The sequence below is a fragment of the Caloenas nicobarica genome, chromosome Z, assembly GCF_036013445.1.
Source record: "Caloenas nicobarica isolate bCalNic1 chromosome Z, bCalNic1.hap1, whole genome shotgun sequence".
In the NCBI taxonomy this organism is placed as follows: Eukaryota; Metazoa; Chordata; class Aves; order Columbiformes; family Columbidae; genus Caloenas; species Caloenas nicobarica.
The window spans coordinates 16,435,861-16,460,521 of NC_088284.1; the positions used below are offsets into that span (position 1 = coordinate 16,435,861).

Below are 24,661 nucleotides of genomic sequence, written 5' to 3' on the forward strand. Positions count from 1 at the left end.
AGGTGCTGGAGAGAGTTCAGAGAAGGGCAACGAAGCTGGTGAGGGGTCTGGAGCACAAGTCTGATGAGGAGCGGCTGAGGGAACTGGGGCTGTTCAGCCTGGAGAAAAGGAGGCTGAGGGGAGACCTTATCGCTGTCTACAACTACCTGAAAGGAGATTGTAGCATGGAGGGTGTTAGGCTCTTCTCTCAAGTAACAAGTGATAGGACGAATGGAAATGGCTTCAAGTTGTGCCAGGGGAGGTTTAGATTGGATATTAGGAAAAAATTCTTCATGGAAAGGTTGTCAGGCATTGGAACAGGCTACCCAGGGAAGTGATGGAGTCACCATCCCTGGAGGTGTTTAGAAGACACGTAGATGAGGTTCTTAGGGACATCGTTTAGAGGTGGACTTGACAGTGTTAGGTTAATGGTTGGACTTGACAATCTTTAAGGTCTTTTCTAATGCAAATGATTTCATGGTTTTATGATTATAGGAACTCAGTATTTGAATCCTTGTCTTAAAATAGGTTGATAGCTCTTCTGGAAAAAGGTCATTTTTTTCACAACCCTTGTAACTACATACACTGTGAATAATGCTGTACTGCCTCACTACAAGGGATTTAAATTTCTCAGCCATTCATTCAAATTTGTATGTGTTCAGTGATAACCCTGTCTTCTGATGAGTCAATTGCCTTGTCTCTGTGAAGTAATCAAAAATCTTTTTCCCGTCTTTTAGTCAATTCTGACTGCAGCACAAAACTTGTTTCCACAATAGTTATCCTTGTTAAAGACAGTTAATTCAAGAACTCTTGGATCACACACTTACAAGCAATAACACAGCCATTTATTTCTCAAAGATTCTCTCACATGTTAAGTGAGTCTTGGCAAGTCATGCTGCATCTCTAAGTATTTTGTGTGTAAGTAGAAAACTTTAAATTACATTTAAATTTTAAATTGCATTTGTTTTTCATTTCTGTGAGAATTAAATTATCTTTTCAATAAGTGATAAATGATCTACATTAAAACATGAACAAAAATGCTTAGCTGGAGATAACATTAATGAAACAGTACAGCGATTAGTCTTAGGAATTTGTGCTTTCATTATCTGAACAGATAAGATGGAATCAAGACAATAGCTTGGAAGCTCAGTATTTCCATTTAGCTGCAGACAGCACTGATATTGCAAGGACACTAATTACTGAGAATAACAAGGAAATAAGAAATGAGAATTAAAATACCACAACTGATTAAAGGTAAACATTGTTAATAATCATAATTATACGGCTAATAAACCCAACAGGAAAGAGATAGGAAGAAACTAATTACAGAGAAAAATAAGACACATATTGACCAAGAGTAGGTTGCATAGTCATTAGTGCATGCCTCTCCCACAGTACCAAAATATCCATAAAGAGCAGTAGTAAATAAAGAAAATTCTGACATGCAACCCAAAGTAATGGAAATTGCAGTTTCATTGAGTAGTGGTTTTACTTAGCTATTACCTACACCTTAGGGCTTGGCATCATAGCCAAATTCAATAATTATACAGTACATCAGCTGTAGTTCACAAAATAATACCGTGCCGGCCACCGCACAGTAACAAACCCAGCTAACTCTCCCACTGAAACCTGCGAAATACATGTTTTTGCTAGGTGAGTTAGTTTAAGCAAAATGGCAAATTTCAGCTGCTACTCTTTCTCTTAAGAGATCTTTTCAAGCCTTTTCTTATTTAGTAGTTGGGGGACAGTCACAGAAGAAAGTAGGAGGCACATTTGCAAAGTCACTGAATGACAAGTAAGCAAAAGTCATATCTTAACATCAAAACTAGTTTAGTTGGTGATCTTTCCTGGGAGTCACATTTGGTTACAAATCCTTGAGACAGCACTTGGAGAAACTCCTGAGGAAGAAAATTCTTGGTATAATTTCATAAACTGAGAAGAATTAGACCTGTCTGCTCCAATAACAGGAAGCATCATGTTTTGTCTGGGAATTCCCAGCGTGGCACGGACACACTCAGTACACATGGTCATTCTGAGAACTGCAGGAAGACAGGAGATGGAGCAAGGTCGTTAAGAAACCGTTCCACGCAGCAGTTTCAGGCCAAGTACTACACAGTGAAAATTAGTATTAAAGCCACTGTTAATATACAGAATATATGTTCTGTCTTTGGAACAGCAAACAAACAAAATCAGCCTTGTATGGCAAGGTGCACATGGTTTCCCAATGGTGTAACAGCAACAAAATTAACAAAACTCTAAGCAGAAGCTTTTTTGTATGTCCTCTACTTACTGTGTGTATGCCAGTCCTGTGGATTCACATTTTTGGAACAGTCACCATTCCTAACAAGTTAGATTCTTGTGGTTTTGGCTATCTGATTTCAATTGAAACATCTGACTCAGAGCCAAATCATGGTCTTTCCAAAGCTGATTGTAGGCCAAGTGGACTTCAGGGAGCACAAATAGAGTATATGCAGAAAAAAACAAACAAACAAACAAAATTAGAGTTCTTTTTTTCTCTCCTCTTCCAAATTAATTAAAAAACTCTTATGGCCCTGAACCTTCATTAGTGCTATTGTAATAAGATGAAATTTAGTGATCCCTCTTAAACAAACAAACAGCAAACAGGATTTATTTCTTCATAGTGTGGTCATAGAAAATAAAATACGGTGAATAAATACTTTGCAACTCATAGGTCTACTAGACTATTTGAATGACAGGTATCTTCCATTTTTCTTGTGTAAATACAGAGAAAGAAGAACTGTAGACTAACTCACAATAATAAAAATCAAGATGTTTCTCTGTACTTGGGGAAACTCTGTTAAGATTACCAGAGAAATGGATGGTCCATACCAGAATTTGAACAAATGATAATAATGGCTTGAGGCAGAGATCCAAAATTGAATAAATACAAGGAGGTTACACATTTAGGCATTTAATGAATCATCTTCAATGTCCTTTGCTGAAAATATTAGTTTAAAATGGAATTATTCTCTACTTAGAAACTGTTAAAGAAGAACAAACATATTAAAATGTTCAGCTAAAACAACATAAACAATTTAATAAGTAAATCAAAGCCTTGGGGTAACATGGTTGCACAGTAAGTAGAACTACGTTCAGCATCTTTATATCGCTTTAATTTTCTCTTACTATTCAAACCAATAAAGATGAAAGATGTGGTTTTTAGCCCACTAGTACAACATTAAAATTCATTTTCACTGATCATAATTCACTAGCCCTTTTTTTCTCTAGTAATTTTATTTTACGTATATAATTAGGATTTCCTGTTGGCTTTTCCTTTTGGTTTTTTCTGATTACAGTCTCTTATTTAAATACAGCAGGCATTTATATCTCTAACATCTTCCAGAACAGTACCAAAAAAACCCCTACCAGCGACAGCAAAGAATGCATAATGAGTGACCCTTAGTCTCATGAGTCAATAGAGAAAGTTGATATAATATACCCTCAACAACAACAGCACATTCTGTCAACTCAGCTGAAGTTGACAATATCATCACATCTGCGACAGAGATACAATTACAGCTGGAAGATTCCCACAGTCCTGCCAGATTCCTCAAGGGGATTAGCACTTGTCTTATTGCAGTACACAACAAAGACATTGTTAAAATATCAGTGCATCAATCAGGAGGAATTTGGAGACTTTGAAGTTTTAAAAAATAAAACAACAGTGTGGGAAAAAGCAGCAGTTACAATAGTTAAGTGCAGTTATGTTCATCTGATTTAGTTAAATAGCACACTCTCTGATGAGAGTTTTATTTTTAATTTGTCAGTAACAAATTTAGAAATAACTTTTTAAAAAATAATTCATTAATATCAATAGTTACTTGAAAGTACATCAGCTTTATGTGATCTTTCCCACACAGAAGAAACCAGCAAGATATAAAGGAACATTAATCAATGCTAACCATGAATCTCAGGCTCCTAATTAACAGAGTGCAGAGCTTGAGACTCCATTTCCCTACACTATTGCCAGTGTTCCTTCCTCCCTGCAGCTGATTTCAGAAGGTGGTGCAGAACATCTAAGGTGGTGGACCTGTTAAGAACAGGGTGTAGTAATTACCAACGCATTCTCTTCTAAATCTCTGTCTGCTTTGTAGGCAATGCATAAATTTCAGTGGTAAAACATTCACTGATAAGAGTGATAATGAACAATACCCACATCATTTCCTATGAGCATAAAGTCATTGTGCTGGAATTTACTGTTGCGACTTCTTATAGTAAACATACAGAAATGTGCAGGCTTTTGTTAATTTACGTGAATAGTTTCTGTCACCATTTGGGTATGGATCCACGCTAAATGTCATATACCAAAGGTGCCAACTATAAGGATGTGTTCAAACTCAAGACATAAGAATTCACCAAATCTTGCTATGATTTCCCAAGAAATTTGCACTATCTGCAGGAGTGGACTTCTCAGAACTTCTTAAGCAAGTCCAGCAAATATCACGGTTTTAAGAAATGTTCTAAAAATCTTCAAAAGCACCTCTGACAGATTAGTCACAGAAGTGGATGAAATGCAGCACAAATATTGAAAGCACAGAGAACAGCAACTAGAGATTTCCTAACACTACTCTCCTTCCCACGTTTGTTCCTACTACAAACAAGTCTTACAGAAGTTTACACAGTTCCAACTGAGTTTGCAGCTCATGTCATGCTTGACAAGTCTTTCATTGCAAATAATCTCATTTTTTTTCAAATAGCACTGACATCTTCCAATGAAGTCAGAGGGCATGCTGACACCAGCATGAATTTGAACAAATCCTAAATGACAACAAGCAGTCAAAGCAACTGGATAACTTTCTTAGTCCAGAGTCCACAGACTTTGCAATGACCTTTGTAAAAATATATATGCGGCATTTACAGCACCACAGAAAGATGAATAAACAGAAATGATAACAGCAAGTAAAACTTCATGACAATGTGCTTGCTCTATTCAGTGTGTTACAACCATGTTCTACAACTGATGCAGACAGTGGTCATTGAATGGGCAGCCTTGTGCACTGTTAGGACCGAAGTGTGCTTGGACAGACATACTGTGCTCACAAAAATTGTCTGTTTTTAAATTGTATAGCTGGCTTTAACCATCACCATATTATTGGCAAAGAAATAACAAGCCTGTCAGAAAGAAATTACAGACTGACTGGAGCTGAGTTACTCATTCTAGTCATGAAAAGATCCAGTTGTTACTGTTACATAAATATGCAGAAGCATGCCACTGCCACATAATTGCTAGAGACCAGAAATTTTTTTAAAAGTAGAAAAAAGGAACTAATGTCTTTCTAATAACTGCATAGTACTTATTGGTATAAACTAGCATAACTCAGGTGGCTGCAGTAGAGCTATATCAGCCTCCTAACATGAAAATCTCGACTCTTCCATGACTTTTCACATTCCTCAAGAGTTCGGAACAATAGAGCTGAAATTGCGAATTCTCAGTGAAACGTGCATAGCTAGATGCTGTGATGAGAGCAGGAACTGACAAGATAAAGGCCAGGTCACGAAGCTTTCAGTTTGTACATGCCAACAAATCATTAAAGGTGTGTGAGGATTTGCAAATGCTACACAATTTGAAAATCTGTTCTGCCTTCAATTTTTTGGTTTACTGCCTTTGAGAGAGGAATGAAGAGTGTCAGATTACAAAGTGGAATTCTTACTGCTGACCAGAAAACATTGGATTTCCTTGTTCAGACCCTAAGGGAAAGAACAGTAGCCACTGTTAGGGCTTTCTGGAACTTGATTTCTAAGCAGTCATGTAAAGCTAAATACGGGCCCGTTTTAGAACTATAGAAATCTACCAGATTTACTGTGCTCTCCATCTGTATGGGCTTTATTATGGGTCTGCCAAAAGAAAATTCTATCTTTAACATATTTTTTCTCACCAGGATTTATAGCTATCATTTGATTATTATGAAAAAACAACTTTCATCTCCAGGTTTTTGAGCAGAAGGATGAGGAAATGAGAGATTATAACATTTTCAAGACAGTGAATTTTATTAACGATAGTTCCTAATATTAGCAAGCCTGTTTTGCAACTGAAGTTCTACGAATAAGTGTATGTTTGATATCTTTCTCTGGAGTCATATCTAATTAACATCTATTTTAAACACACAATGAAAAAACTAAAATAACACTAAGCAAGAATGGAATGTTTGTAATATGCATAGAATAAAAAACTGAGATAGTTATTAACTGAGAGAGTAAGTTTCTCTTCGTCCAACAGCGACATAGGATAACAGTTGTTTGCACAACACATCTTCAGATTACTGTTCAAAATAGACCCTTGATTCCACAACAAATATAACTTTATCAGTGAACAAGAATCATAGAGTTTTCCCTGAACTGAGAACATGATTCCAGTTTACATTATAAATGAGAATATTTAATTGTACGCTACAGCTGGACTGGGCCAGTTCATAAAACATGCTGGAACCATGACTGCACTCAGGTTGAGTGACCAATATCCTGAACAAAGTTTTCCCAAAAAGCACCATTTTTGGCACAGCCCCGTCTCTATTTCTCACAATATCCTCTCTTCTCTGTCCTGTCACATGGGCAACTAAGACATGTGGATGTTAATTAATCATTAATTAATTCAGAATCTTCTGAGTGCAGCTCATGGACAAAGATCTGTCATAAAAACTGCATTTACTTGAAGCAATGGTTTGGGGTGGGATTACTCTGACTTTCTGATGATATAAAGTTTTCTATGTGGTAATCAGCTCCTAAGACAGCAGTGGAAGGAAGCAACACTTCGAGGGTGCTGCAGTTGTGTGTGCATTTTGAGCTGAGAGTTATGGAGCTAAACAATGCCAGATCTCTGCTACATCTACACTTTTGATGATTATCAGTGTATTATAGTCACTTATGGCTTGGCTATTGTTTAGGATGAAGCCACATGTTCCTGAAAGATTTCCTTCATGCTAATGCACATCAGAAGTACATTTATGCAAAGCGCAATGGAAATCAACTATGGGTAAAACCAGTACTTACATATAAAAAGAGGCCATTACTTTATTTGAACATGCCTTCAAGCAGATGTCATTAAATCACATTAAGTGAAAGTATGGACAGTGGCTGCTATTAAAAAGTCAGCTTTTGCTAGCAGCTTATGATGGTTACAAATACATTTCTATAAGACACAAGAGGAATGGCTGTTAAACGATGTTATAGCAGGTTCTCAGCATTATCATTGCTTCTGAAAAACTAGATGCTAATGTGCTGAGTAATTTCATCTTGGTATCTAGAACCAGAGACCCAAAATATGAAATTTAGAAGTACAACACACTTAGATAAAGTAGAAGCTTGCTTTGTTTGGATTTGAGGTTTGGATTGGGTTCATGCATATTTTATGTCATGAGCTAAAAAGCATAATTCATTGAATAGTACAAAAATCCCCAGTAATGTTTGTGGATTAATAACTAAACTTGCCTTTTAACCCTACACTCAGTCTTTACGGTTAGAAAGGTGGCTTCTGGCAATTTTATTTACTGCTATGAATGGAATAAACATTTGCACAGAAAATCTTCCTTTTTGTACAAAACTGTTCTCCATATGCTAGAGGCAGAAAATTTTTTATTTTAGCCTTTTTTTTATACATTGGCCTTTTATTCATTACAAAGTAAATACAGAAAAAGGATGAATTATAAAAAATTCTCCACGTAAAACAGTATACATTAAATCCCTGTGTACTGTAGGCAGAAATAATTACCAAAAAAATGCTGTTGTTAACAAGCAATCATAACAGACAAACTCTCAATCATTCACCTCTATAAATGTTTCTTCAGAGTGGGCTACTTTGTAGGGCAGACGTAAACAGAAATGCATTTGTTCCACTCTGTTCCCTCCTACTTTTTTCAAAATCCAACTGGAATATTTTCATAAGTCTTCTTTGATATTGTAAATGTGCCTATTTTTTACTCAGCCAAAGACTGTGCCATTTCAGCTGTTCTGCATTCTCTTTATGGCAAAAGAAAACTATCAGTAAATTCTTAGCCAGGCTTCTCCACTATAGTAGTGTCAGGGCTTTAGCTAGAAGCAGAATAATGCTAATGTATATGTTGCTTTTATCCAGTTGTTTAATATACCATGACCATGCTCTCTTCATTATAGCGTAAAGTCAAAACAGAGCTGAAAAGGCAGGAGAATGACTTTGTTTCTACAACATGTCACTGCTGGGGTGGGAGGTGTGACCAGACCAGACTAATAGCCACCTGGGGATTACTTCAGACAGTGCTTTATCAATCAAGTATGACTTGTAAAACAGTATTTGAAAACAAAGCAAAGGGCACAAGAATTAAAGTGAAAAATCAGTACATCTCTAAGGGCCACCTACAGGGTAGCAGTGTTTTTGTGGTTCTAGGGATGGCAGATACTATGATCTTTACAGACTTTTTAAAAGGCTTCTCTTACTACCAATACAAAGGGCAGAGGGGAAAAAATTATGATCCTCCAGAAACTGACTGTTTTCATGCATAACCCTGCACTGGTCAGCAGCACTAAGAAAACAGTTTGAAGTCACAGAATTGCCATGACTGTAATCTATAGAGATTATATATAGAGAGAGATATATTTGTTACAGTAAGTAGAGTCAAGCTGGAACTGAAAATATGTCTGCTAGAAGTGAAGTCAAGCTTCTCACTTAATGCTTTCAACATTCATCTTCTCATTGTCCAGAGAGACCTGTTAAAATTTTTTTCCCAGTGAGGAAGGATAAATGTAAGGGTAACTTAAGGGCTCAGATGTCCTTGAACAAGCTGCTTTACAGCTCTCTATCCAATAAAAATTGATGACTCCTACTTCATGAGTGTGCTGGGAGAATGTACACAATGAAGAAAGGCTCCAGCATCCCTGGTTAATAGGGCCATCAAGTGATGTTCCCAGCAGAACTTTAGATCCCATGAAATGATTCGGGCAGGCCACAGATGTCCTGATCAAAGTCTTCCATTCATTATCATAGGCTCTATGTCCAAAACTATTCAACAAGCATTGCTGAATACCAAACACAGCTTACTTTGTTCGTACGTGTATTCACTGCATTCTAAATACTTGTTTGCTTGAAGAAATCACAAGAATTCATGGCACAAAGCAAGACAGAGTTCTTCTATTTCTACCACTGTCCTGAATGCCAGAATCTGGCAGCCCAGAACTGTGGCTTTGGTGTAGTACCTTGTTGTGGTTTTTGAAGACTCGTCCAAATAAGCACTGCATTCCTTAGATCCAAATCTAGTGATTCTGACTGTACTTTTTTCTAACTATAGTCCTGCAGACAAAATATAGCTGCCTTTGTTGCTACTGAGTTTAGCCAGAATTATGGGATCAACATACAGGAGCTGCTTTGATGATGGCGGCCAGTAGTCACTGTTTTGAAACTTGGCAGCAGATACATCACCAACATTTCCAATGTCTTTCCACTCCACCCCACAAAAATAACACTCTCAGGAGGGAACACTAACGCAACAAGAACTTAATGCATCATCCTCTTTGCTTCTGCTAACCACGATATGCAATTATCACAAGAGCCGTCATTGAACCCATCCGTGGTTGGATGGTTGACTCATTCTGCCTGCTCTGTGCCAAAATGTTTTTACTGTTCCTTGCGGCAGTTCTGCTCGATGTAGATGAGCTCATACATGCACAGTACGGCACTGGAAGAAGACATGTGAGAGCACTGGAATCAGGAAAAGCAGCTTGGGACCCCAGAAAATTCTCTACACTGATATTTAACCAGGATCTTCCCACATAACAACCCCACTTGAAACTGAACCAAGTCCACTGCCTGCACTGACAAAGACAGCAAGCTGAAAAAGTTAAAACACTCAGTTGGAAACCTGCTAGCAAAAAACTGCTTAAAAACTTACTCAGACTTAGAATTGATGGGGTTTTTTCCCTTCTTTTAGCAAAAGTACTACTTTCCCATTACAAACTTCAGCTTATTTATAGCTAAAGAGACATGAAGCCCATGGGTCCACTGAGGGTGGGGCTGCCAAGGGAAGGACTGGGCTGTCAAAAGGGTCCTCTGACCCTTCCATCACATCAGAGCTAAGGTTAATGTTATGAGAGAGACACAGTCATGGGGTCCAGTTGGAAGGGGGGCTATGGTGGGCTGCCAAAGCAGTAGGTATGCAGAAAAACAAATTCTTGCTTGACAACTGGTATGTCTTGGAAACGGTTTGGTGTTCCTAGGATAAGCACAGGACACACCTATGGTTAGATTCTGGATCACCATGTATTGTTTGGCATAATGTATTTTTCTTTGTCAAGCTTTCTTTCATTTAGACTGTTCAACTTCTGTGTTTTGTGATTCACTTGCCTATTTCTCATTTGGGTTTCCCTGGCCCTGTGATTACAAACATGGCTACACATAGAGACTACATGCACTCATGTGCCAGACTCCGTCACACATGCTGTATCAGTGGCTCTGTCACTATCACCCCGTCCATCAGGCCTCTTTGGTAAGTCAGCAACGGGGTGACACAGGTCTAACAGCATTCTCTGCGTAACCTCAAGCTCATTTACTGCTTCTTAAAGAAAATGTGGAAGAGGTTTGGGAACATCCCTAGTAGTCTCACTACCATTAAATCACTTTGTCAGAAAGCAAGATGAGAGGCAAATTCACAGAGGCCAACAGGGACTGCTCATGGAGCTTCAAATCAACACAGACCACAAGGGTTTAAACTCCAGGTTCTTCTGTTCAGAGATTCTGAAGAGGACTAAACTGAGAGTTACATCCAAGACCCATTTATCCACTTTAGGAAAACTGGACAAACTATTTTCAGGCTGAATATAGGACTTATGACTCAAGAACACGTCCGCATATTTTGTTTTGCTCATAAAATCATCCCTTCTTTGTGTGCATATTTTTGTAAATAAGCAATGCAAAATAAGTAGCCAGTGTGAGCATTCTTCCTAGACTCAATCACTTTTCTGAAGCTTAAGTAATTTCTACAATATAAAAACGAAGACTTGTGAATTCAAAATGCTCAGATGTTTGCTAGATTAAGAATTAATCTTAACTTGGAAAAGGATGAAATGAAGTTTTATTTAGAGAGTTCAAAATGCTTGCATTTTTGAATGTTACTCAAGTAACCACAAAACTTATAAAGAATTCTGTATTTCCCAATTTGAAACAACTGAACAGTATACAACTCTTTGCAGATGCCAACCTAAGCGTGTCAGCCAGATGTTTTTTTTCCCAAACTCAGTTCAATTAAAATATTTTATGAAGGACCACCAATGGAAAATAATTAGGAAATAAAATAAATAATTATGTGTACTGTACCTAAGAAAATAATTAATCCTTGAGGTTTAAAATACAACGGGAGGAAACAGGGTGAATTTGATACCTACAGAAGACAGTGACATGCCACAGTCTCTTCCTAGTAGATGAATTATATGAACTAGAATATCAGCAAGATATTAAACTGCAGATTGCAGGATATAGAGAAAAGAGAACATTTAAAAGCTCTGCTTACCTCTGAAATTAAAATTAGATATTCTTTAATCTTTTCTAACTTTAACCAAGAAGCTGACATGGATAGGAGACTCAAAAACACTAATTACTTGAGCTTTTACAAGTTAGCTGATGTTTCTTTCTTTTCTGTGAAACTGGATATCAGCATAAAAAGAACAGTACCTGTAATAAAAATATCATTAACAGAAGTTCCCATTTCTGTGGGTAAGCCAACATCTTTCCTCATGTAATATAAGTGCCGAATGCTGAATGACTCACAGGAATGTAGGATAGAAATCCTCCCCGCCCCCCAAGTCCAGTCCCTTGTTATTGTGGCAACCACATCCTGTAATTGCTACTATAAAATAAAATGTTATATGTGGGTATTGACTGAGAACAGTTAGCTTTCTAGTCTTACATGTCTGCCTGTGTAGACAGAGAGCTAAATAAATACACACTAAGAAAAAACCAGCTAACTCTTTCAAGAGGGAGAACGATGTGAATTCTTTGAATCTAGCTGCTTAATATACTGGGGAATGGCTGTCATCTTCTCCATCTGCATTTTAATTGCAAGAATAAATTAAATAATACATTCTGAACAAATGAGAAATGGAGTACTAAACAGATGGAACCTCTGATATTTGGATGATTTACTTCAAAATGGCATTTGAAGGCCAGCTTGTATCATTAACGTATAACATACAAGAACAGTATCTCTAAAAGTTGCACAAAGTGATTTTACACCCTATTGTTTCAGAATCCCAGATTCCAAACCACATTACTAACTGCATGTTACAGAAAATTAGGATATGAAACTTAAAGTTGCAGTACTAAACAGATAAGTTATAAACTAGTATAAATCATTATATTGCTATATAATAAACTGCAATAATTAGGAAAGGGAATTGCAATAAAGGTTTTTCTAAAGCTACTGAAAGAAGATGCAAGCTTTGTCAAAGTGATGCAATAGCTTATAAAAAGTTTTCGTTACTTATGTTTTCCATCCCTTGCTGTGGTCTGCAAATAACAGAGCCCGAGCCTCAGTTATCACAGAGAATCTTCAAAAGCTCAAAAGTGAGACACTGCTGTGCTGTGAAGCCAAGACTGTCACAGTCTGTTTGGATCTCTCAAATTTACAGGACAACATTCTCTGTAAATTATTTTATGAGCTCATTAGGAAATAAAACAAACACATACATCAAACAAGTGCTCAATCTGCTTTACACAGATTAGTCTAACGTGAATTCTCTAACTCATCCCGTAATTCACGAGGTTTCCAACTCACAAGTTGTCTAATTCATAACTTGCAAGTCATGCACCTATATGCAAAATACTTACCTGGCCGATGATATTACTCATCCTTCCTCCTCCATCACAGCGCAGGCCTCCCCTGTATCACACCAGGAAGCACAAAAGCCTCAGCAGTCCAGCTGCTGTTGGATATGCTTCATAAGCCTTTTGGGTAAGCTGACATATTTATATCTCCCATATTGGAAGTCTGTTCCATAACATTTCCATTTGTCAGGGGATTCTGAGGGAACTGCCAGACAATCGATGTGCAAGGATTATGGCTGCAGGAGACAGCAAGCTGCAGGTGATAACGGCTGCGTAATGACCTGTAGCCCCTCCTGTGGGCTGTCTATATGTTGCTCTCACTCTGACTTAACGGTGCTGCTCCCAACACACATCAGGTCTTTGCATGAGCTGTGCATTAGCTGAAATCTGAGCAGGAGCTGAGTCACACGAGATAAAAAGCAAAGCTTAAACATTTTTCGTGAAATGGTAGGAGATAAGACCAGGTATCAGTCTGGAGGCAACCTTTGCAGAACATATAAATTATTTTTGATTAAGATATTGGTTCATATGGAAGTTGCTAAATGTAGTTTAGTAAAAGCATCTGTCACAGCATTTTACCAGTGAAAATTCCGATTACCTAGAAGCAGGTCATAAACAGATGACTCTTCACATAGTGTCTAATTAAGCTGTGGAAACATGCGATTGTGTGAATACCAACAGTTTACAAAGTATTGTAAGGCTGTGTACTGTGCCCAAGGACCCCAGTGAAAAGGTTGTGCAACCTCATGGAAGATTAAAAAAAATCACAGAAGGCAGCTAAATACATAGAAATTAAATCTCTGAGGCTCTGAGTGATAGTTTAGAAGTTGAGGGACAATCTGAAGATCTTCTCACATATGCTTGCCTTGGTCTTACCCTGCTGCAACCATCTGCTTTCAGCCACTGATTGATGAATGGAGAAGGCTATTGAACCTTGGTCTGAAACAGGGTTCCAAAACATATCCAGCAAAACCACTGAGAATGTACATTCGCCTGCTCCAAGAGAATTATCTCCTCTCAAACCATTTTTCTTCCCTCCCTATCTTCAAGGGTGAAGAGAGTGAATGAAATAGAAAAAACACTGAAATAAAGGAGCAGAAGTGACAAAGGAGAGAGACAAACATAAGGCCCTTTGGGAAGAACAGCTGAACAGGTTTCTGGAAAGCTTTGGCTTCACTTCTACTTAAAGGAAAACATCAAAGTTGGAAAAGACAAGCTAGATTTAAGAAAGTGTAATGGAGAATCAGCTGTATCAGAGAGCAGGAATTTCTGTTCATTTTGATATGCATTTTCATTTTTCCTAATTTCATCTTTTCCATGCTTTATCTATTAAAAAAAAATATGCACAAATTCTGTGAAGTCTGTCTCTGTGAATCTGTTTGCTAACAATTAGCACAAGTCTCCTGAACGAAAATTGAGAAAAGGTGTGCAAAATTTTAGCGCAACTTATATGAGTTGGTCCTGGAGCCAGAAAATAAGCAGTTACATCTCTGCTTTCTGAAGAGGATGACAGCTAGACCTCTGCAGCTTGAGAACTTGGCTAAGGACCCTGAGAAGTAGTACCAGAACTCTGGCCAAACTCCAGAGGTTTGAGACATTAAGAGAGCTGGTGGGTTGATCTTACATCAGTTTGATGAGTAACCAAGAAATGTTGCTTAGCCTAGTTTCTTCGTGGCTCAGAGCCCACTTCAGGATGAAAACAATCTCTACTATGGTAATAAAGAAACAAAATCTAAGAAGAAAGGGTACATGCTATATAAGCAGGCAATAGAAGTAAGGTTTTGTTCATCATAGAATCATGGAATTATTCATGCAGAAAGGGCCCTTTGAAGGTCACCTGGTTGTTCCTCTCCACTACCACCAAAGCGCGGCCAACTTCAAATTAGATGCAGCTTCAGGATTAGATCATATTGCTTGGGCTCTTGAACATCTCCAAGAACAGGGATGCCATAGCCTTGCATCTCCCATATTTGACTAACCTCATGGTGTGATTTTTTTTTTTTTTCTTATATTGAAATGTAACTCCATGTGTTCCTGGTGTGCTTCTTGTCTTTGTGCACCTCTGAGAAGAGTCTGGCTTCATTTTGCCTATGCCCTCATGGTAGGTAGCTGAAGATACCAATTTCCACTTACTCTTTTCTTCTCTAGCATAAACTAACCCATTTATTTAGCCTCCCCTTGTTCTTCTCCCCATGATCTTCATGGCACTCCACTGGACTCACTCCAATTTGCCAATACTTTTTTGTACAGGGAAGCCCAAATTGTGATTATATGCTCCAGTGCTGAATAGAGGGGAATAAACGCTGCTTCTCTTGTTCTGGCTAAATTCTTGCTTATATGGACCAACATATGGTTGGTCTTCGTCACCAAGAGAGCACATGGCAACTCTTGTTCTATTTATTGTCGAGGAGGACACCTAGATTTTTTTCCCCACAAAAAAGCTTTCTATTCAGGCATAGCTCAGCATGTACTCCTGCATGGGGCTATTCCATCCCAAGTGCAGGACTCTGCCTTTGTTTTAACTTCATGAGGTCTTTGTTTACGCATTTCTTCAGCCTGTCAAGATCCCTCTTCTTGACAGCACTGCACTCCAGTTGACCACCACTCTTTACTCCAGTTTGATACATTAACAGTGAACACAGATTAGGGATTTTGTGGTATTCTGGGAGGTTTTATTTTTCTTACCCTGGGTGATTTCCATCTATTCCCTTTTCTGGATGGAGATGTGCGTTAAAGGCAAAAATTATTACGTCAAATATTGTATTTTTTTTCTATTCTTTACATATATGTAACAGCTTCCAATAGAATTTGTCTTCCAGACAAACATGAAACCAAAAATCAGTTTATTTCACATGATGAATGCATTCTGGATGTCCCTGCTGACATGATTCATTGCAGCTTTTTAAGAAAAGTAATCTCTTTCAAGGAGGGAGGCAACATTTTACCTTCCGCATTAAAAGCATATTCTGGATAAAGATTATTTGAACAAAAGATTTATAATTTTACAAACATTTAACACTCAATTTTTGGGAAGGAGAGAGTGGGAAAAGACTGAAATAAGATTCCCAACTTATTTTTAGAGTAAGAAATAGTGAATTATTCAATGAATGAGCTCACATTTAGCAATAGTTTAACAAACAAGGTAAAAAATATGTGACTAGGACCCTGAGATCATAAACCAAAGTCTGCTACAGGGATGTTTTGCAGGATGCAGTGCTGTTCACTATGCCCAAGGACCCCAAGCCCCAGTTGCTTCTGGATCACAGCTGGGATCCTCATCAGGGTAGAACACGGGTACTGAACGTTTATAATAATACTGCAGCCGTGAGAGCAGTTTTTTCACCACATGCGGATATTTTTCAGACAGATCATTTTTCTCTTCAGGATCATGAACAATATCAAATAGCCAAAGCCTCTTTGTTGGTGGATCAGGTGACTGAATCTTTGACTCATTGAACAAAGATGGTGGAGGGAACCAATGACTGCAGCCTGAAGAAACAGGAAGAGATCAAGGGTTAATTCTCAGATATGGAGCAACAATGTGGAGAAGTAGAGTTACATGGTAATTGACGAATTCACTAAGTCCCTCAAAAAGCCACTGGTCACTGACTGTTGCTGCATTCCTTAACTCTAGCTCAGGACAAGCCTCCTCAGTCCTGGGCTACCTATACAGGAGTCCAGTTGTCCAATTTATGCAAAAAGGCTGCACCATGGAGATTCAAACTTCCATGCCACTTAACTTCAAATCGAGTAATTTCATGGACTTTCTTCTTGGATTTGATGATCCTTATGAGTCCCTTCCAACTTGAGATATTCTACGATTCTATGACAGTTTTTCCACCACTGTGGGAGTCATTTGTATAAAAAATATTTGCAAAATTAAAAAATATGTTGTTTGGATTTTAGAAGTTCCCCTTCTAGATTTTTGCATGTGATCAAAAACCTGAGAAGTTAGCAGAATAACTAAAAGAAATGAAAATACATTGAACAGAATTAAACTGTGTTTGGGGCAGGTGCAAGAGGGGACACACAGTACAAAAAGGAGTTACTTCACTACCTGGATATCCAGTTAGTAATTTCCATTTTCCATGTCTGATTGCTGCATGCATGGATATATTGAAAAGTGTATCATCCCATGGAAAAGAGTTGCTCTGTGGTAAAGATGTCCTGTTGTCAATGCCAAGACCTTAATGAAAGAATAGACTAAGTTAGGTACATTGTATATCCATGAAGCAATTTAAAGATGTCCTGTTGTCAATGCCAAGACCTTAATGAAAGAATAGACTAAGTTAGGTACATTGTATATCCATGAAGCAATTTTCAGAATTCTGTTCGAAAACAAAGCATTTATTTTTATGTGTTGGATAAATAGTTTTTTATATATGTGCGAATTTCTGTGCTGTGATTCACTGAACATATTTAACTCAGAAAATGAACTGCACCCCAAAAAGTTACCAGTGAAAAATGTCACACCTGAGTCCAGATAACTTGACTTACGTTGTATACCGATATTATATGTGTATCTCATATACCTATATTAAGAATGCTCATTATTAGAATTGCCAAATTTGCTCATACAAGTGCCTGTATCTTTTGCCAGTCAGGAATATAGGATTGAAAGATCTCCTGAATCAATGCTACTACTGTTAATTTTCTTATATCACTCCAGGGAGCAAGCCTGACTTGTATCCACACGTAGAGAGCTGTCTCTCTGGACTAAGCTGGCTACATTCACACAGATCCACAGCTGGTCAGTGAGTAACTTCTATGGCATGACACAGTGTGAAGTATGTCTTCATGCTGTCTTTGGTAGAGTCACATATGATCTCACCCAATATCCAGATGTTGCAGAAAACTCCCAAGTGACAACTATGTTCAAATTCCCTCCCAAAAGGAAACCTGAATCTCCTTACAGGACGGAACTCAGAAAAAAAATTAACGTGCATACATCAGGGATGATCAGCAGACCAATTCTTTACTGAAACCAGGAGGGAGTCAGACAGACACTCCAGGGACATCCAAAACATCTTGCATATCAGCTTTCATAAACAAGATAGGAGTTTAAGACATAAAATCTAAGAGTTTTATATTAACTATATCAGTTGATACCTGTTTACCAAAAGAGTACCAGAAGGCAACTCTATAATCAGACCAGAAACAAGACATCAAGAGGTGGAAAGAAACCAATGCTGATTTTCTAGCATCTTTCATGAGATGACTTTCAATTCATTTAGGGAATTTGAAAGACACAGCTGACAGATTTTTGCCACTGAAATGAAAAAGAGAATCCACAAGAGGAGCAATGATCATGTGAGATCCAATATTAGAAGTCAAACTAGAGGTTTCTAAAAAGAGTAAATTCTGTACATCAAAGTGAGCAAATATACATCCGATAGAAGAGAGCAACAGAAATTTTGGAAAGGAATGCTGGAGCATAATTTATCCATTCCTTATGAAGGCTCTGCTAAGCTTCTATTTTTTTACTGGGCTTCGCACTTTGAATCAGTTTTTCTTTAATAAGCACTTTCTGTGCATACCCAAGTTCACTGTTTACATCAGACTTGTATAATGTTCCCAGATATATAAGACTATAATGGATGAACAAGTATGCAATCCTGGCTAACTGGGGAGGTCCTAGGTGACTGGAAGTTGGCAAATCTGATGCCCATCTACAAGAAGGGTGGAAGGGGGATCTGGAGTACTATAGACCTGTTAGTCTAACCTCAGTGCTGGGCAAGGTCATGGAGCAGATCATCCTGAGTGACATCACAAAGCACATACAAAAAACCTCAAGTAATCAGGCCCAGTCAGCAGGGGTTTATGAAAGGCAGGTCCTGTTTGACCAACCTGATCTCCTTCTGTGACAAGGTGATCCACCTACTAGATGAGGGAAAGGCTGTGGATGTTGTGTACTTAGACTTCAGTAAAGCCTTTGACACCATATCCCACAGCATTCTCCTGGAGAAGCTGGCAGCTCATGGCCTGGATAGGTGTGCTCTTCACTGGGTAAAGAACAGGCTGGATGGCCAGGCTTAAAGAGTTGTGGTGAACTGAGCCAAATCCAGTTGGCGGCCGGTCACGAGTGGTGTTCCCCAGGGCTCAGTGTTGGCACCAGTTCTGTTTAATCTCTTTATCAATGATCTGGATGAGGGGATTGAGTGCACCCTTAGTAAGTTTGCAGATGACACCAAGTTGGGTGGGAGTGTTGATCTGCTGGAGGGTAGGAAGGCCATACAGAGGGATATGGACTGGCTGGATCGTTGGGCTGAGTCCAGTTGTATGGGGTTCAACAAGGCCAAGTGCCGGGTCCTGCACGTGGGTCACAACAACCCCAGGCAGCGCTACAGGCTGGGGAAGAGTGGCTGGAAAGTGCCTGGCAGAAAAGGATCTGGGGGTGTTGATTGACAACCGGCTGGACATGAGCCAGCAGTGTGCCCAGGTGGCCAAAAAGGCCAACAGCATCCTGGCTTGTAGCAGGAATAGTGTGGCCAGCAGGACTAGAGAAGTGATTGTGCCACTGTACTCGGTGCTGGTGAGGCCCCACCTCGAATCCTGTGTTCAGTTTTGGGCCCCTCACTACAAGAAAGACATTGAGGTACTGGAGAGAGTTCAGAGAAGGGCAACGAAGCTGCTGAGGGGCCTGCAACACAAGTTTGATGTGGAGCAGATGAGGGAGCTGGGGCTGTTTAGCCTGAAGAAAAGGAGGCTGAGGGGAGACCTTATCGCTTTCTACAAGTACCTGAAAGGAGGTTGTAGCAGGGTGTTGGTCTCTTTACCCAAGTAGAAAGTGATAAGACAAAAGGAAATGGCCTCCAGTTGCACCAGGGCAGGTTTAGATTTGATATTAGGAAAAAACTCTTCCTGGAAAGGGTTGTCAGACATTGGAACAGGCTGCCCAGGGAAGTGGTGGAGTCACCATCGTGGAGGTGTTTAAAAGGCTTTTAGACAAGGTTCTTAGTAACATGATTTAGTGCTAGAGTTAGGTTATGGTTGGATTCGATGATCCAGAGGGTCTCTTCCAACCAAAATGATTCTATGATAAAAAGGACTACCTGTTTAGAGTAAGCAGACACAGACTGGGGAGGACTCAGGTCATCTTAGATTATGAAGCACAGAAGCTGATGCTAAAAAAACCAAAAACCAACCAAACAAAACAACAACAAAAAACCAAAACAAACCAACAAAAACCAAAAAATAAACAAACAAGACCAAAAAAAAAAAACCAAAACCAAACACCAAAATATAAAAGCATGGAAAACTTCATAAATACCCTCGGAAGAACCTCTCCTGGAAGATAAATCCCCACACAGCCATGTGATAGCCATAGCAGACATGAAACAGTTTAAAGATAAATATTGCTTACTTTTCAACATCATTATATCATATATTATTCTGTCATACTTTTTGCTACTGGGAATACTCATCTTTACCATTTGCTTTCTTAAAGAGCACAACGAAAGACATTCAACAGATCAAAAAACATAACTATGTTTTTTGAACATGATGTCTCAAAATCTCAATATTAAGGTTTGGTCTAGAGGAAAAAATATGTGAGTGTATTTCTGATTATAAGGTTTAGCATGGAGAATATGCTTCTGATTGCTGAGCTATGGCATGTGAAGTCATTACACAAGATAAAATATTTAAAGTACTTCAAATAAACAGTATGAAAGATTGTATTTTTAGATATACTTTGCAAAATATACTTAGAATGCTATGCATGAGACTTAAAATAAGATTCAAGAAGATGAAATAGTTAAACCCTTATTTGGTCAAGGTAACAAAACAGAACTAAGAAATGCTTTTACCAGAGCTTGTAAGTGAAGTTGTTTAGTGGAATATTATCTTTCAGCAAAATTTCTTTAACAGGAAAAGGTAAATTCCCTCATGTTGAGCTACTACAAACAGAACTCTTTCAGTCATGTTAACGCACCCATTGCAAGCACTTGTCTTGTGCCAAAGAAATGTACTGTCTGTTATTCAGACAAATGCATTGCTTCCCAGGCAGTACAGGTCAACTTTTATCAGATATATCGGCCATGGAAAAGAGACCGATGCTTGTTTGAATGCTCTTTACATATGATATTTATAGGATTGCCCTTTTATTACTTTATATAAACACCAGATACAGAACTAAGAGACAAAAAAATATTACTTGATATGGGGGTCTCTTCTTCCCATCATATGACTTTCACCTTAAGCTCAGATATTCCTTCCCCTGCATTTACTTGACTTCTTCCTTCCATTCAGCCCAGCTGGTAAGTTTGTACCTCTGCTCTCATTGTTCAGGTTTGCTAGTGCTGGTGAAATGCAAAATGCCTGATCAGTCTTCTCCTCCACCACAAGAATTTCACAGGGATCACTTTTCCAATTTGGCAGACTAAAGAAGTCACATTCTTTTTGTTTTCTTTGCAAGATAAAATGTTTATTCTTATAGCAGCCTAGCAGTTTTTCTCTGCATTTGTTCTAGACTCTTTCGTTGTTGTTGTTTGCCTTCTTTTTTTCCATCATGGTTGACCAGGCAGTAACAACAGTCCCTTGAACTAATTCAGCAGTCAGAGGACAGATGCCTTCTATGGATCTGTGTAATCAAGTCTGCCTTTACATGCCTGCATACTTTGCTTATAGACTTATATAATAAAAATGTGATGCTTTTTCTTGTGTAAATAGGCTAGGCATTTTATTTCTCTGCCATTTGATCACCAGTGTATCAGTGGCTAATGAAATATTAAAGCTTTGTTTTTACCTTTAAAAAAATCCCATAGCATTTCCCATGAACTTTCTTATTTTCAAACAGAAAACACTGTTTCCTGAAGCCCAACTTGGAGCCCCACCAGCTGCTATATTTCTTTTTAAGTAGCCTCTTGGGAAATTATACAATTTTTATTAGTTAAGAAAACAGTGAAATTTCATTCAGATATTTATTTTCAAATATTAATGCTACAACAAATTGATCTAAATATTTTAGTGTGTTGTTTGGAGTTGTAGGTCACCAAAAAGTATCCAAATAGTTCTTATATCTCTATAGAAAAAAGAAGTCCTTCAGATGCTAAGTGACTTTGAAGCTTATATCATATTTCAAGACCACCATTAGTCTTAACAGCCTGAAAAACAGTTTCAGGATCACATTTTAAAAGACATTGAGGTGGTAAACTCCTGCTACCCACAAAAGCAGTTTATTATCTAAATACTTTCAAAGCCTGGCCCTTTGCCCTTTATAAAAACTTCAGCTTAGTTCTTTCGTTTCCATTATTTTACATTGTCTCTATAAACAGATATATATTCCATACTAGGATGTATTAATAAAAATCTAAATAATTCTCAATAGCTAATATATATGTCCAAGAGACCTGATTTTTCAGAAGACAAATATCATCAACTCTGAAAAATCTGTGCAAGATGGTCAGAAAGCATAAGTCAAAAATGTGAGCTGCATTTGCAAAATTAATTGCCATTTTGATAATTTTGATATTCCATAACATAGTCTTCAGGCAGAACATTGAAAAATTCACTATTGGATAAGAATATAAATAACATCCTGAATGATGACCAGACAATATGTGGACTTCTCTAAAAAGTGAACCAACTTTCAATGTGTTAAGCCTTGCTAATGCACAAACGTATGTACAACAAAAGGGAAAGTAATGAACATGGAGGAAAAAAGCCAGTCTGCATACACAAAAGAATGTGCTCTGAACATTGCTATTGCTATTTAGGGAAGAGTTTGCGAAGCTGAAATGAACACATAATGTTCAGCAGCTGTCAAGAAAAGCAAAATCAATATTTGAAGTGGCAAAGAATGGGGCGCTATGCTACCATGTAGGTCTTTTTTGGACCTTAAATGGGACACTGTGCAGTTTTGGTCCCCATGTTACAAGAGTAATTGAAATAAAGGATCACACTAGACTTATACTACTGTGATTGAGATAAGAATCTGATACCTACATTATTTCCTGCTTTAGTCGTACAATTTTAAATCTTTAAAAAAGCCCCTACAATTTACAGAAATGATACAAGATGACATGTTCTGCCACACTGAACAAGTTATTTGGTACATTCAATCCAGTAGTGTGTCCCAAGAAGTAATTAATAACTCCTGAGTCAAAGTAAAATAGAAAAGATAAACCAAAACTGCTTGCTTTGTCCAGCAATTTGTTCTTTCATTTCACTTCACTTTCTAAGCATAGGAAGATCATAAAAAATTATGTACAGTGCTTGACCCTGTTTTTTTCCTCCTAGTCTTTCAAAAAAGCTCTTCTGACCTCATTAAGTATCCCATGTGTACTCCTGATTTAATATATCATTTAGGTTAGGTGGGTAGTTCTTCCATACTAAAAAACCCCTGTCTTCCTATGTATTTTTGCATAGACTTACAACAGCTTTCTGCTTAATTCATTAGTTTGCCTATCCAACTGGGCAATGATTTATGTGGACAGAAAACAGGAAGAAACATTTTTTCACATTTCTTCCCTGGTGATCAATGTATCCTTGAGAATCGATCATTTGTTCCTTGGCCTGTACAATCCTAGTTACCTATCAGAAATGTACCTAAAATTAAAAAATTACTAATTTATCTGACCACCATGAAAAAGACAAAAATGTCTGAAAATCCATTTATTCTTCTGAGTAACTAATTTTTTTTTCAATTCTTCCACTGCTGCTGTATACCAAAACAACTTTGTGACCTTTTGATGCCTGCAATGCTACATGACAACAAAAATTGAAGGGCTGATCCAGTTTTACTACATTTTACAGCTTTAGATGTCTTATCAGAACTCTCTACTCCTCTTCCTGTTCAGGGCCTGTGAAACCAACTTGTTTATTTTTCTAAGTCTTATGATATTCCTGACAGGTTTCACTGATACTCTCTGAAATATTTAATATTCAATTGATGAAATACTTAAAAAAAGGTTTTCCTAAGTCAAGCAAAATTTAAGAAAAAAGCAAAGATGACAACAAAAAGCTGCTGCAACACGGTACTTGGTAAGTATGGTGGAAAATTCAGATCTGTCAGCATTTGTTTCAGTCTTTTGCTTTCCAATTTGCGAGGCAAAGTTTTCAAGTACCACATAACCATAATTTGTAAAAGAAGATTTAAGGATAGTCAACACACATATTGTGTAAATTTGCAAGGTTAAAAAAAAAATTGTACAATTTGAATTTTTTTTTTCTTACAGAAAGGCTCCACTTCTTTAACTCACTCTAAATGATAAATTTGCTGAGGTTTAAAAAAGGGAATGCATAGGGGCATACATATTCTATATCAGTATAGATATCTGATACTTGCACAGATCTAATAAGCATAAATCAATTACCCTTCTCTTCTTCTGTCTTTCAACGAGACCAACTCAAGCGATTGGTAGAAACTTAACATGTGGAGATATAAATACACAGTACAACTAAAATAAAATATTTTGCCTTCAGTCTGTGATTAAGATGATGAAAATGACCCGTGATTAGAAGAAGTTTTCTTGGTTGGTAAGAGATCAAAAAGCACACAGTTCTGTCTAACATGCCATTTAGTGAAGTCCCACCCACAAAATTTAAAGGGTCCAAAACAACTACTGCCTGAAGCGTGACATATTTCTGTACACTGTGGTTGATGATACTAGTGTGCAGGGAGGCAATGTTGAGTACTGGAGAGCAATTTTGGAGAAAGACAAATAACAATTTATTATTTATTTGGGAGATAGAACCCTGCCAAAAGAGTTAATCCAAACACGGTAAGTGAGTGTCAGATTGACTATGCCTCTACAATTCTCCAATATCCTACACAGTAACAAAAACATTCTTTTATAAGTAGTTACATGTAATCAGTGCCCGTTACAGACAACAGAAGCAAATGAAGCTTCTACTTTTGTTTCTTCATCTGCAAAACAA

General features: G+C 37.8%; 1 protein-coding gene across 2 annotated transcripts in view; it reads right to left on the reverse strand.

The window, feature by feature from the left end:
* Positions 1-1,821: 1,821 nt before the first annotated feature.
* Positions 1,822-24,661, reverse strand: part of ARSB (arylsulfatase B) — an 82,012-nt gene continuing 59,172 nt past the window's right edge. The window contains exons 7-8 of one of the 2 annotated variants that reach the window (XR_010607846.1): positions 2,270-2,423; positions 1,822-2,018 (exon numbers count right to left, since the gene is read on the reverse strand). Coding sequence is in view for 1 of the 2 variants with exons in the window: in XM_065656473.1 (XP_065512545.1) it covers positions 16,005-16,270; positions 16,839-16,967 (395 nt within the window). In the remaining variant the exon portion in view is untranslated. Of the gene's footprint in view, positions 2,019-2,269; positions 2,424-15,495; positions 16,271-16,838; positions 16,968-24,661 lie in introns of those variants that run through there. The other variant, XM_065656473.1, reaches the window with a different exon arrangement.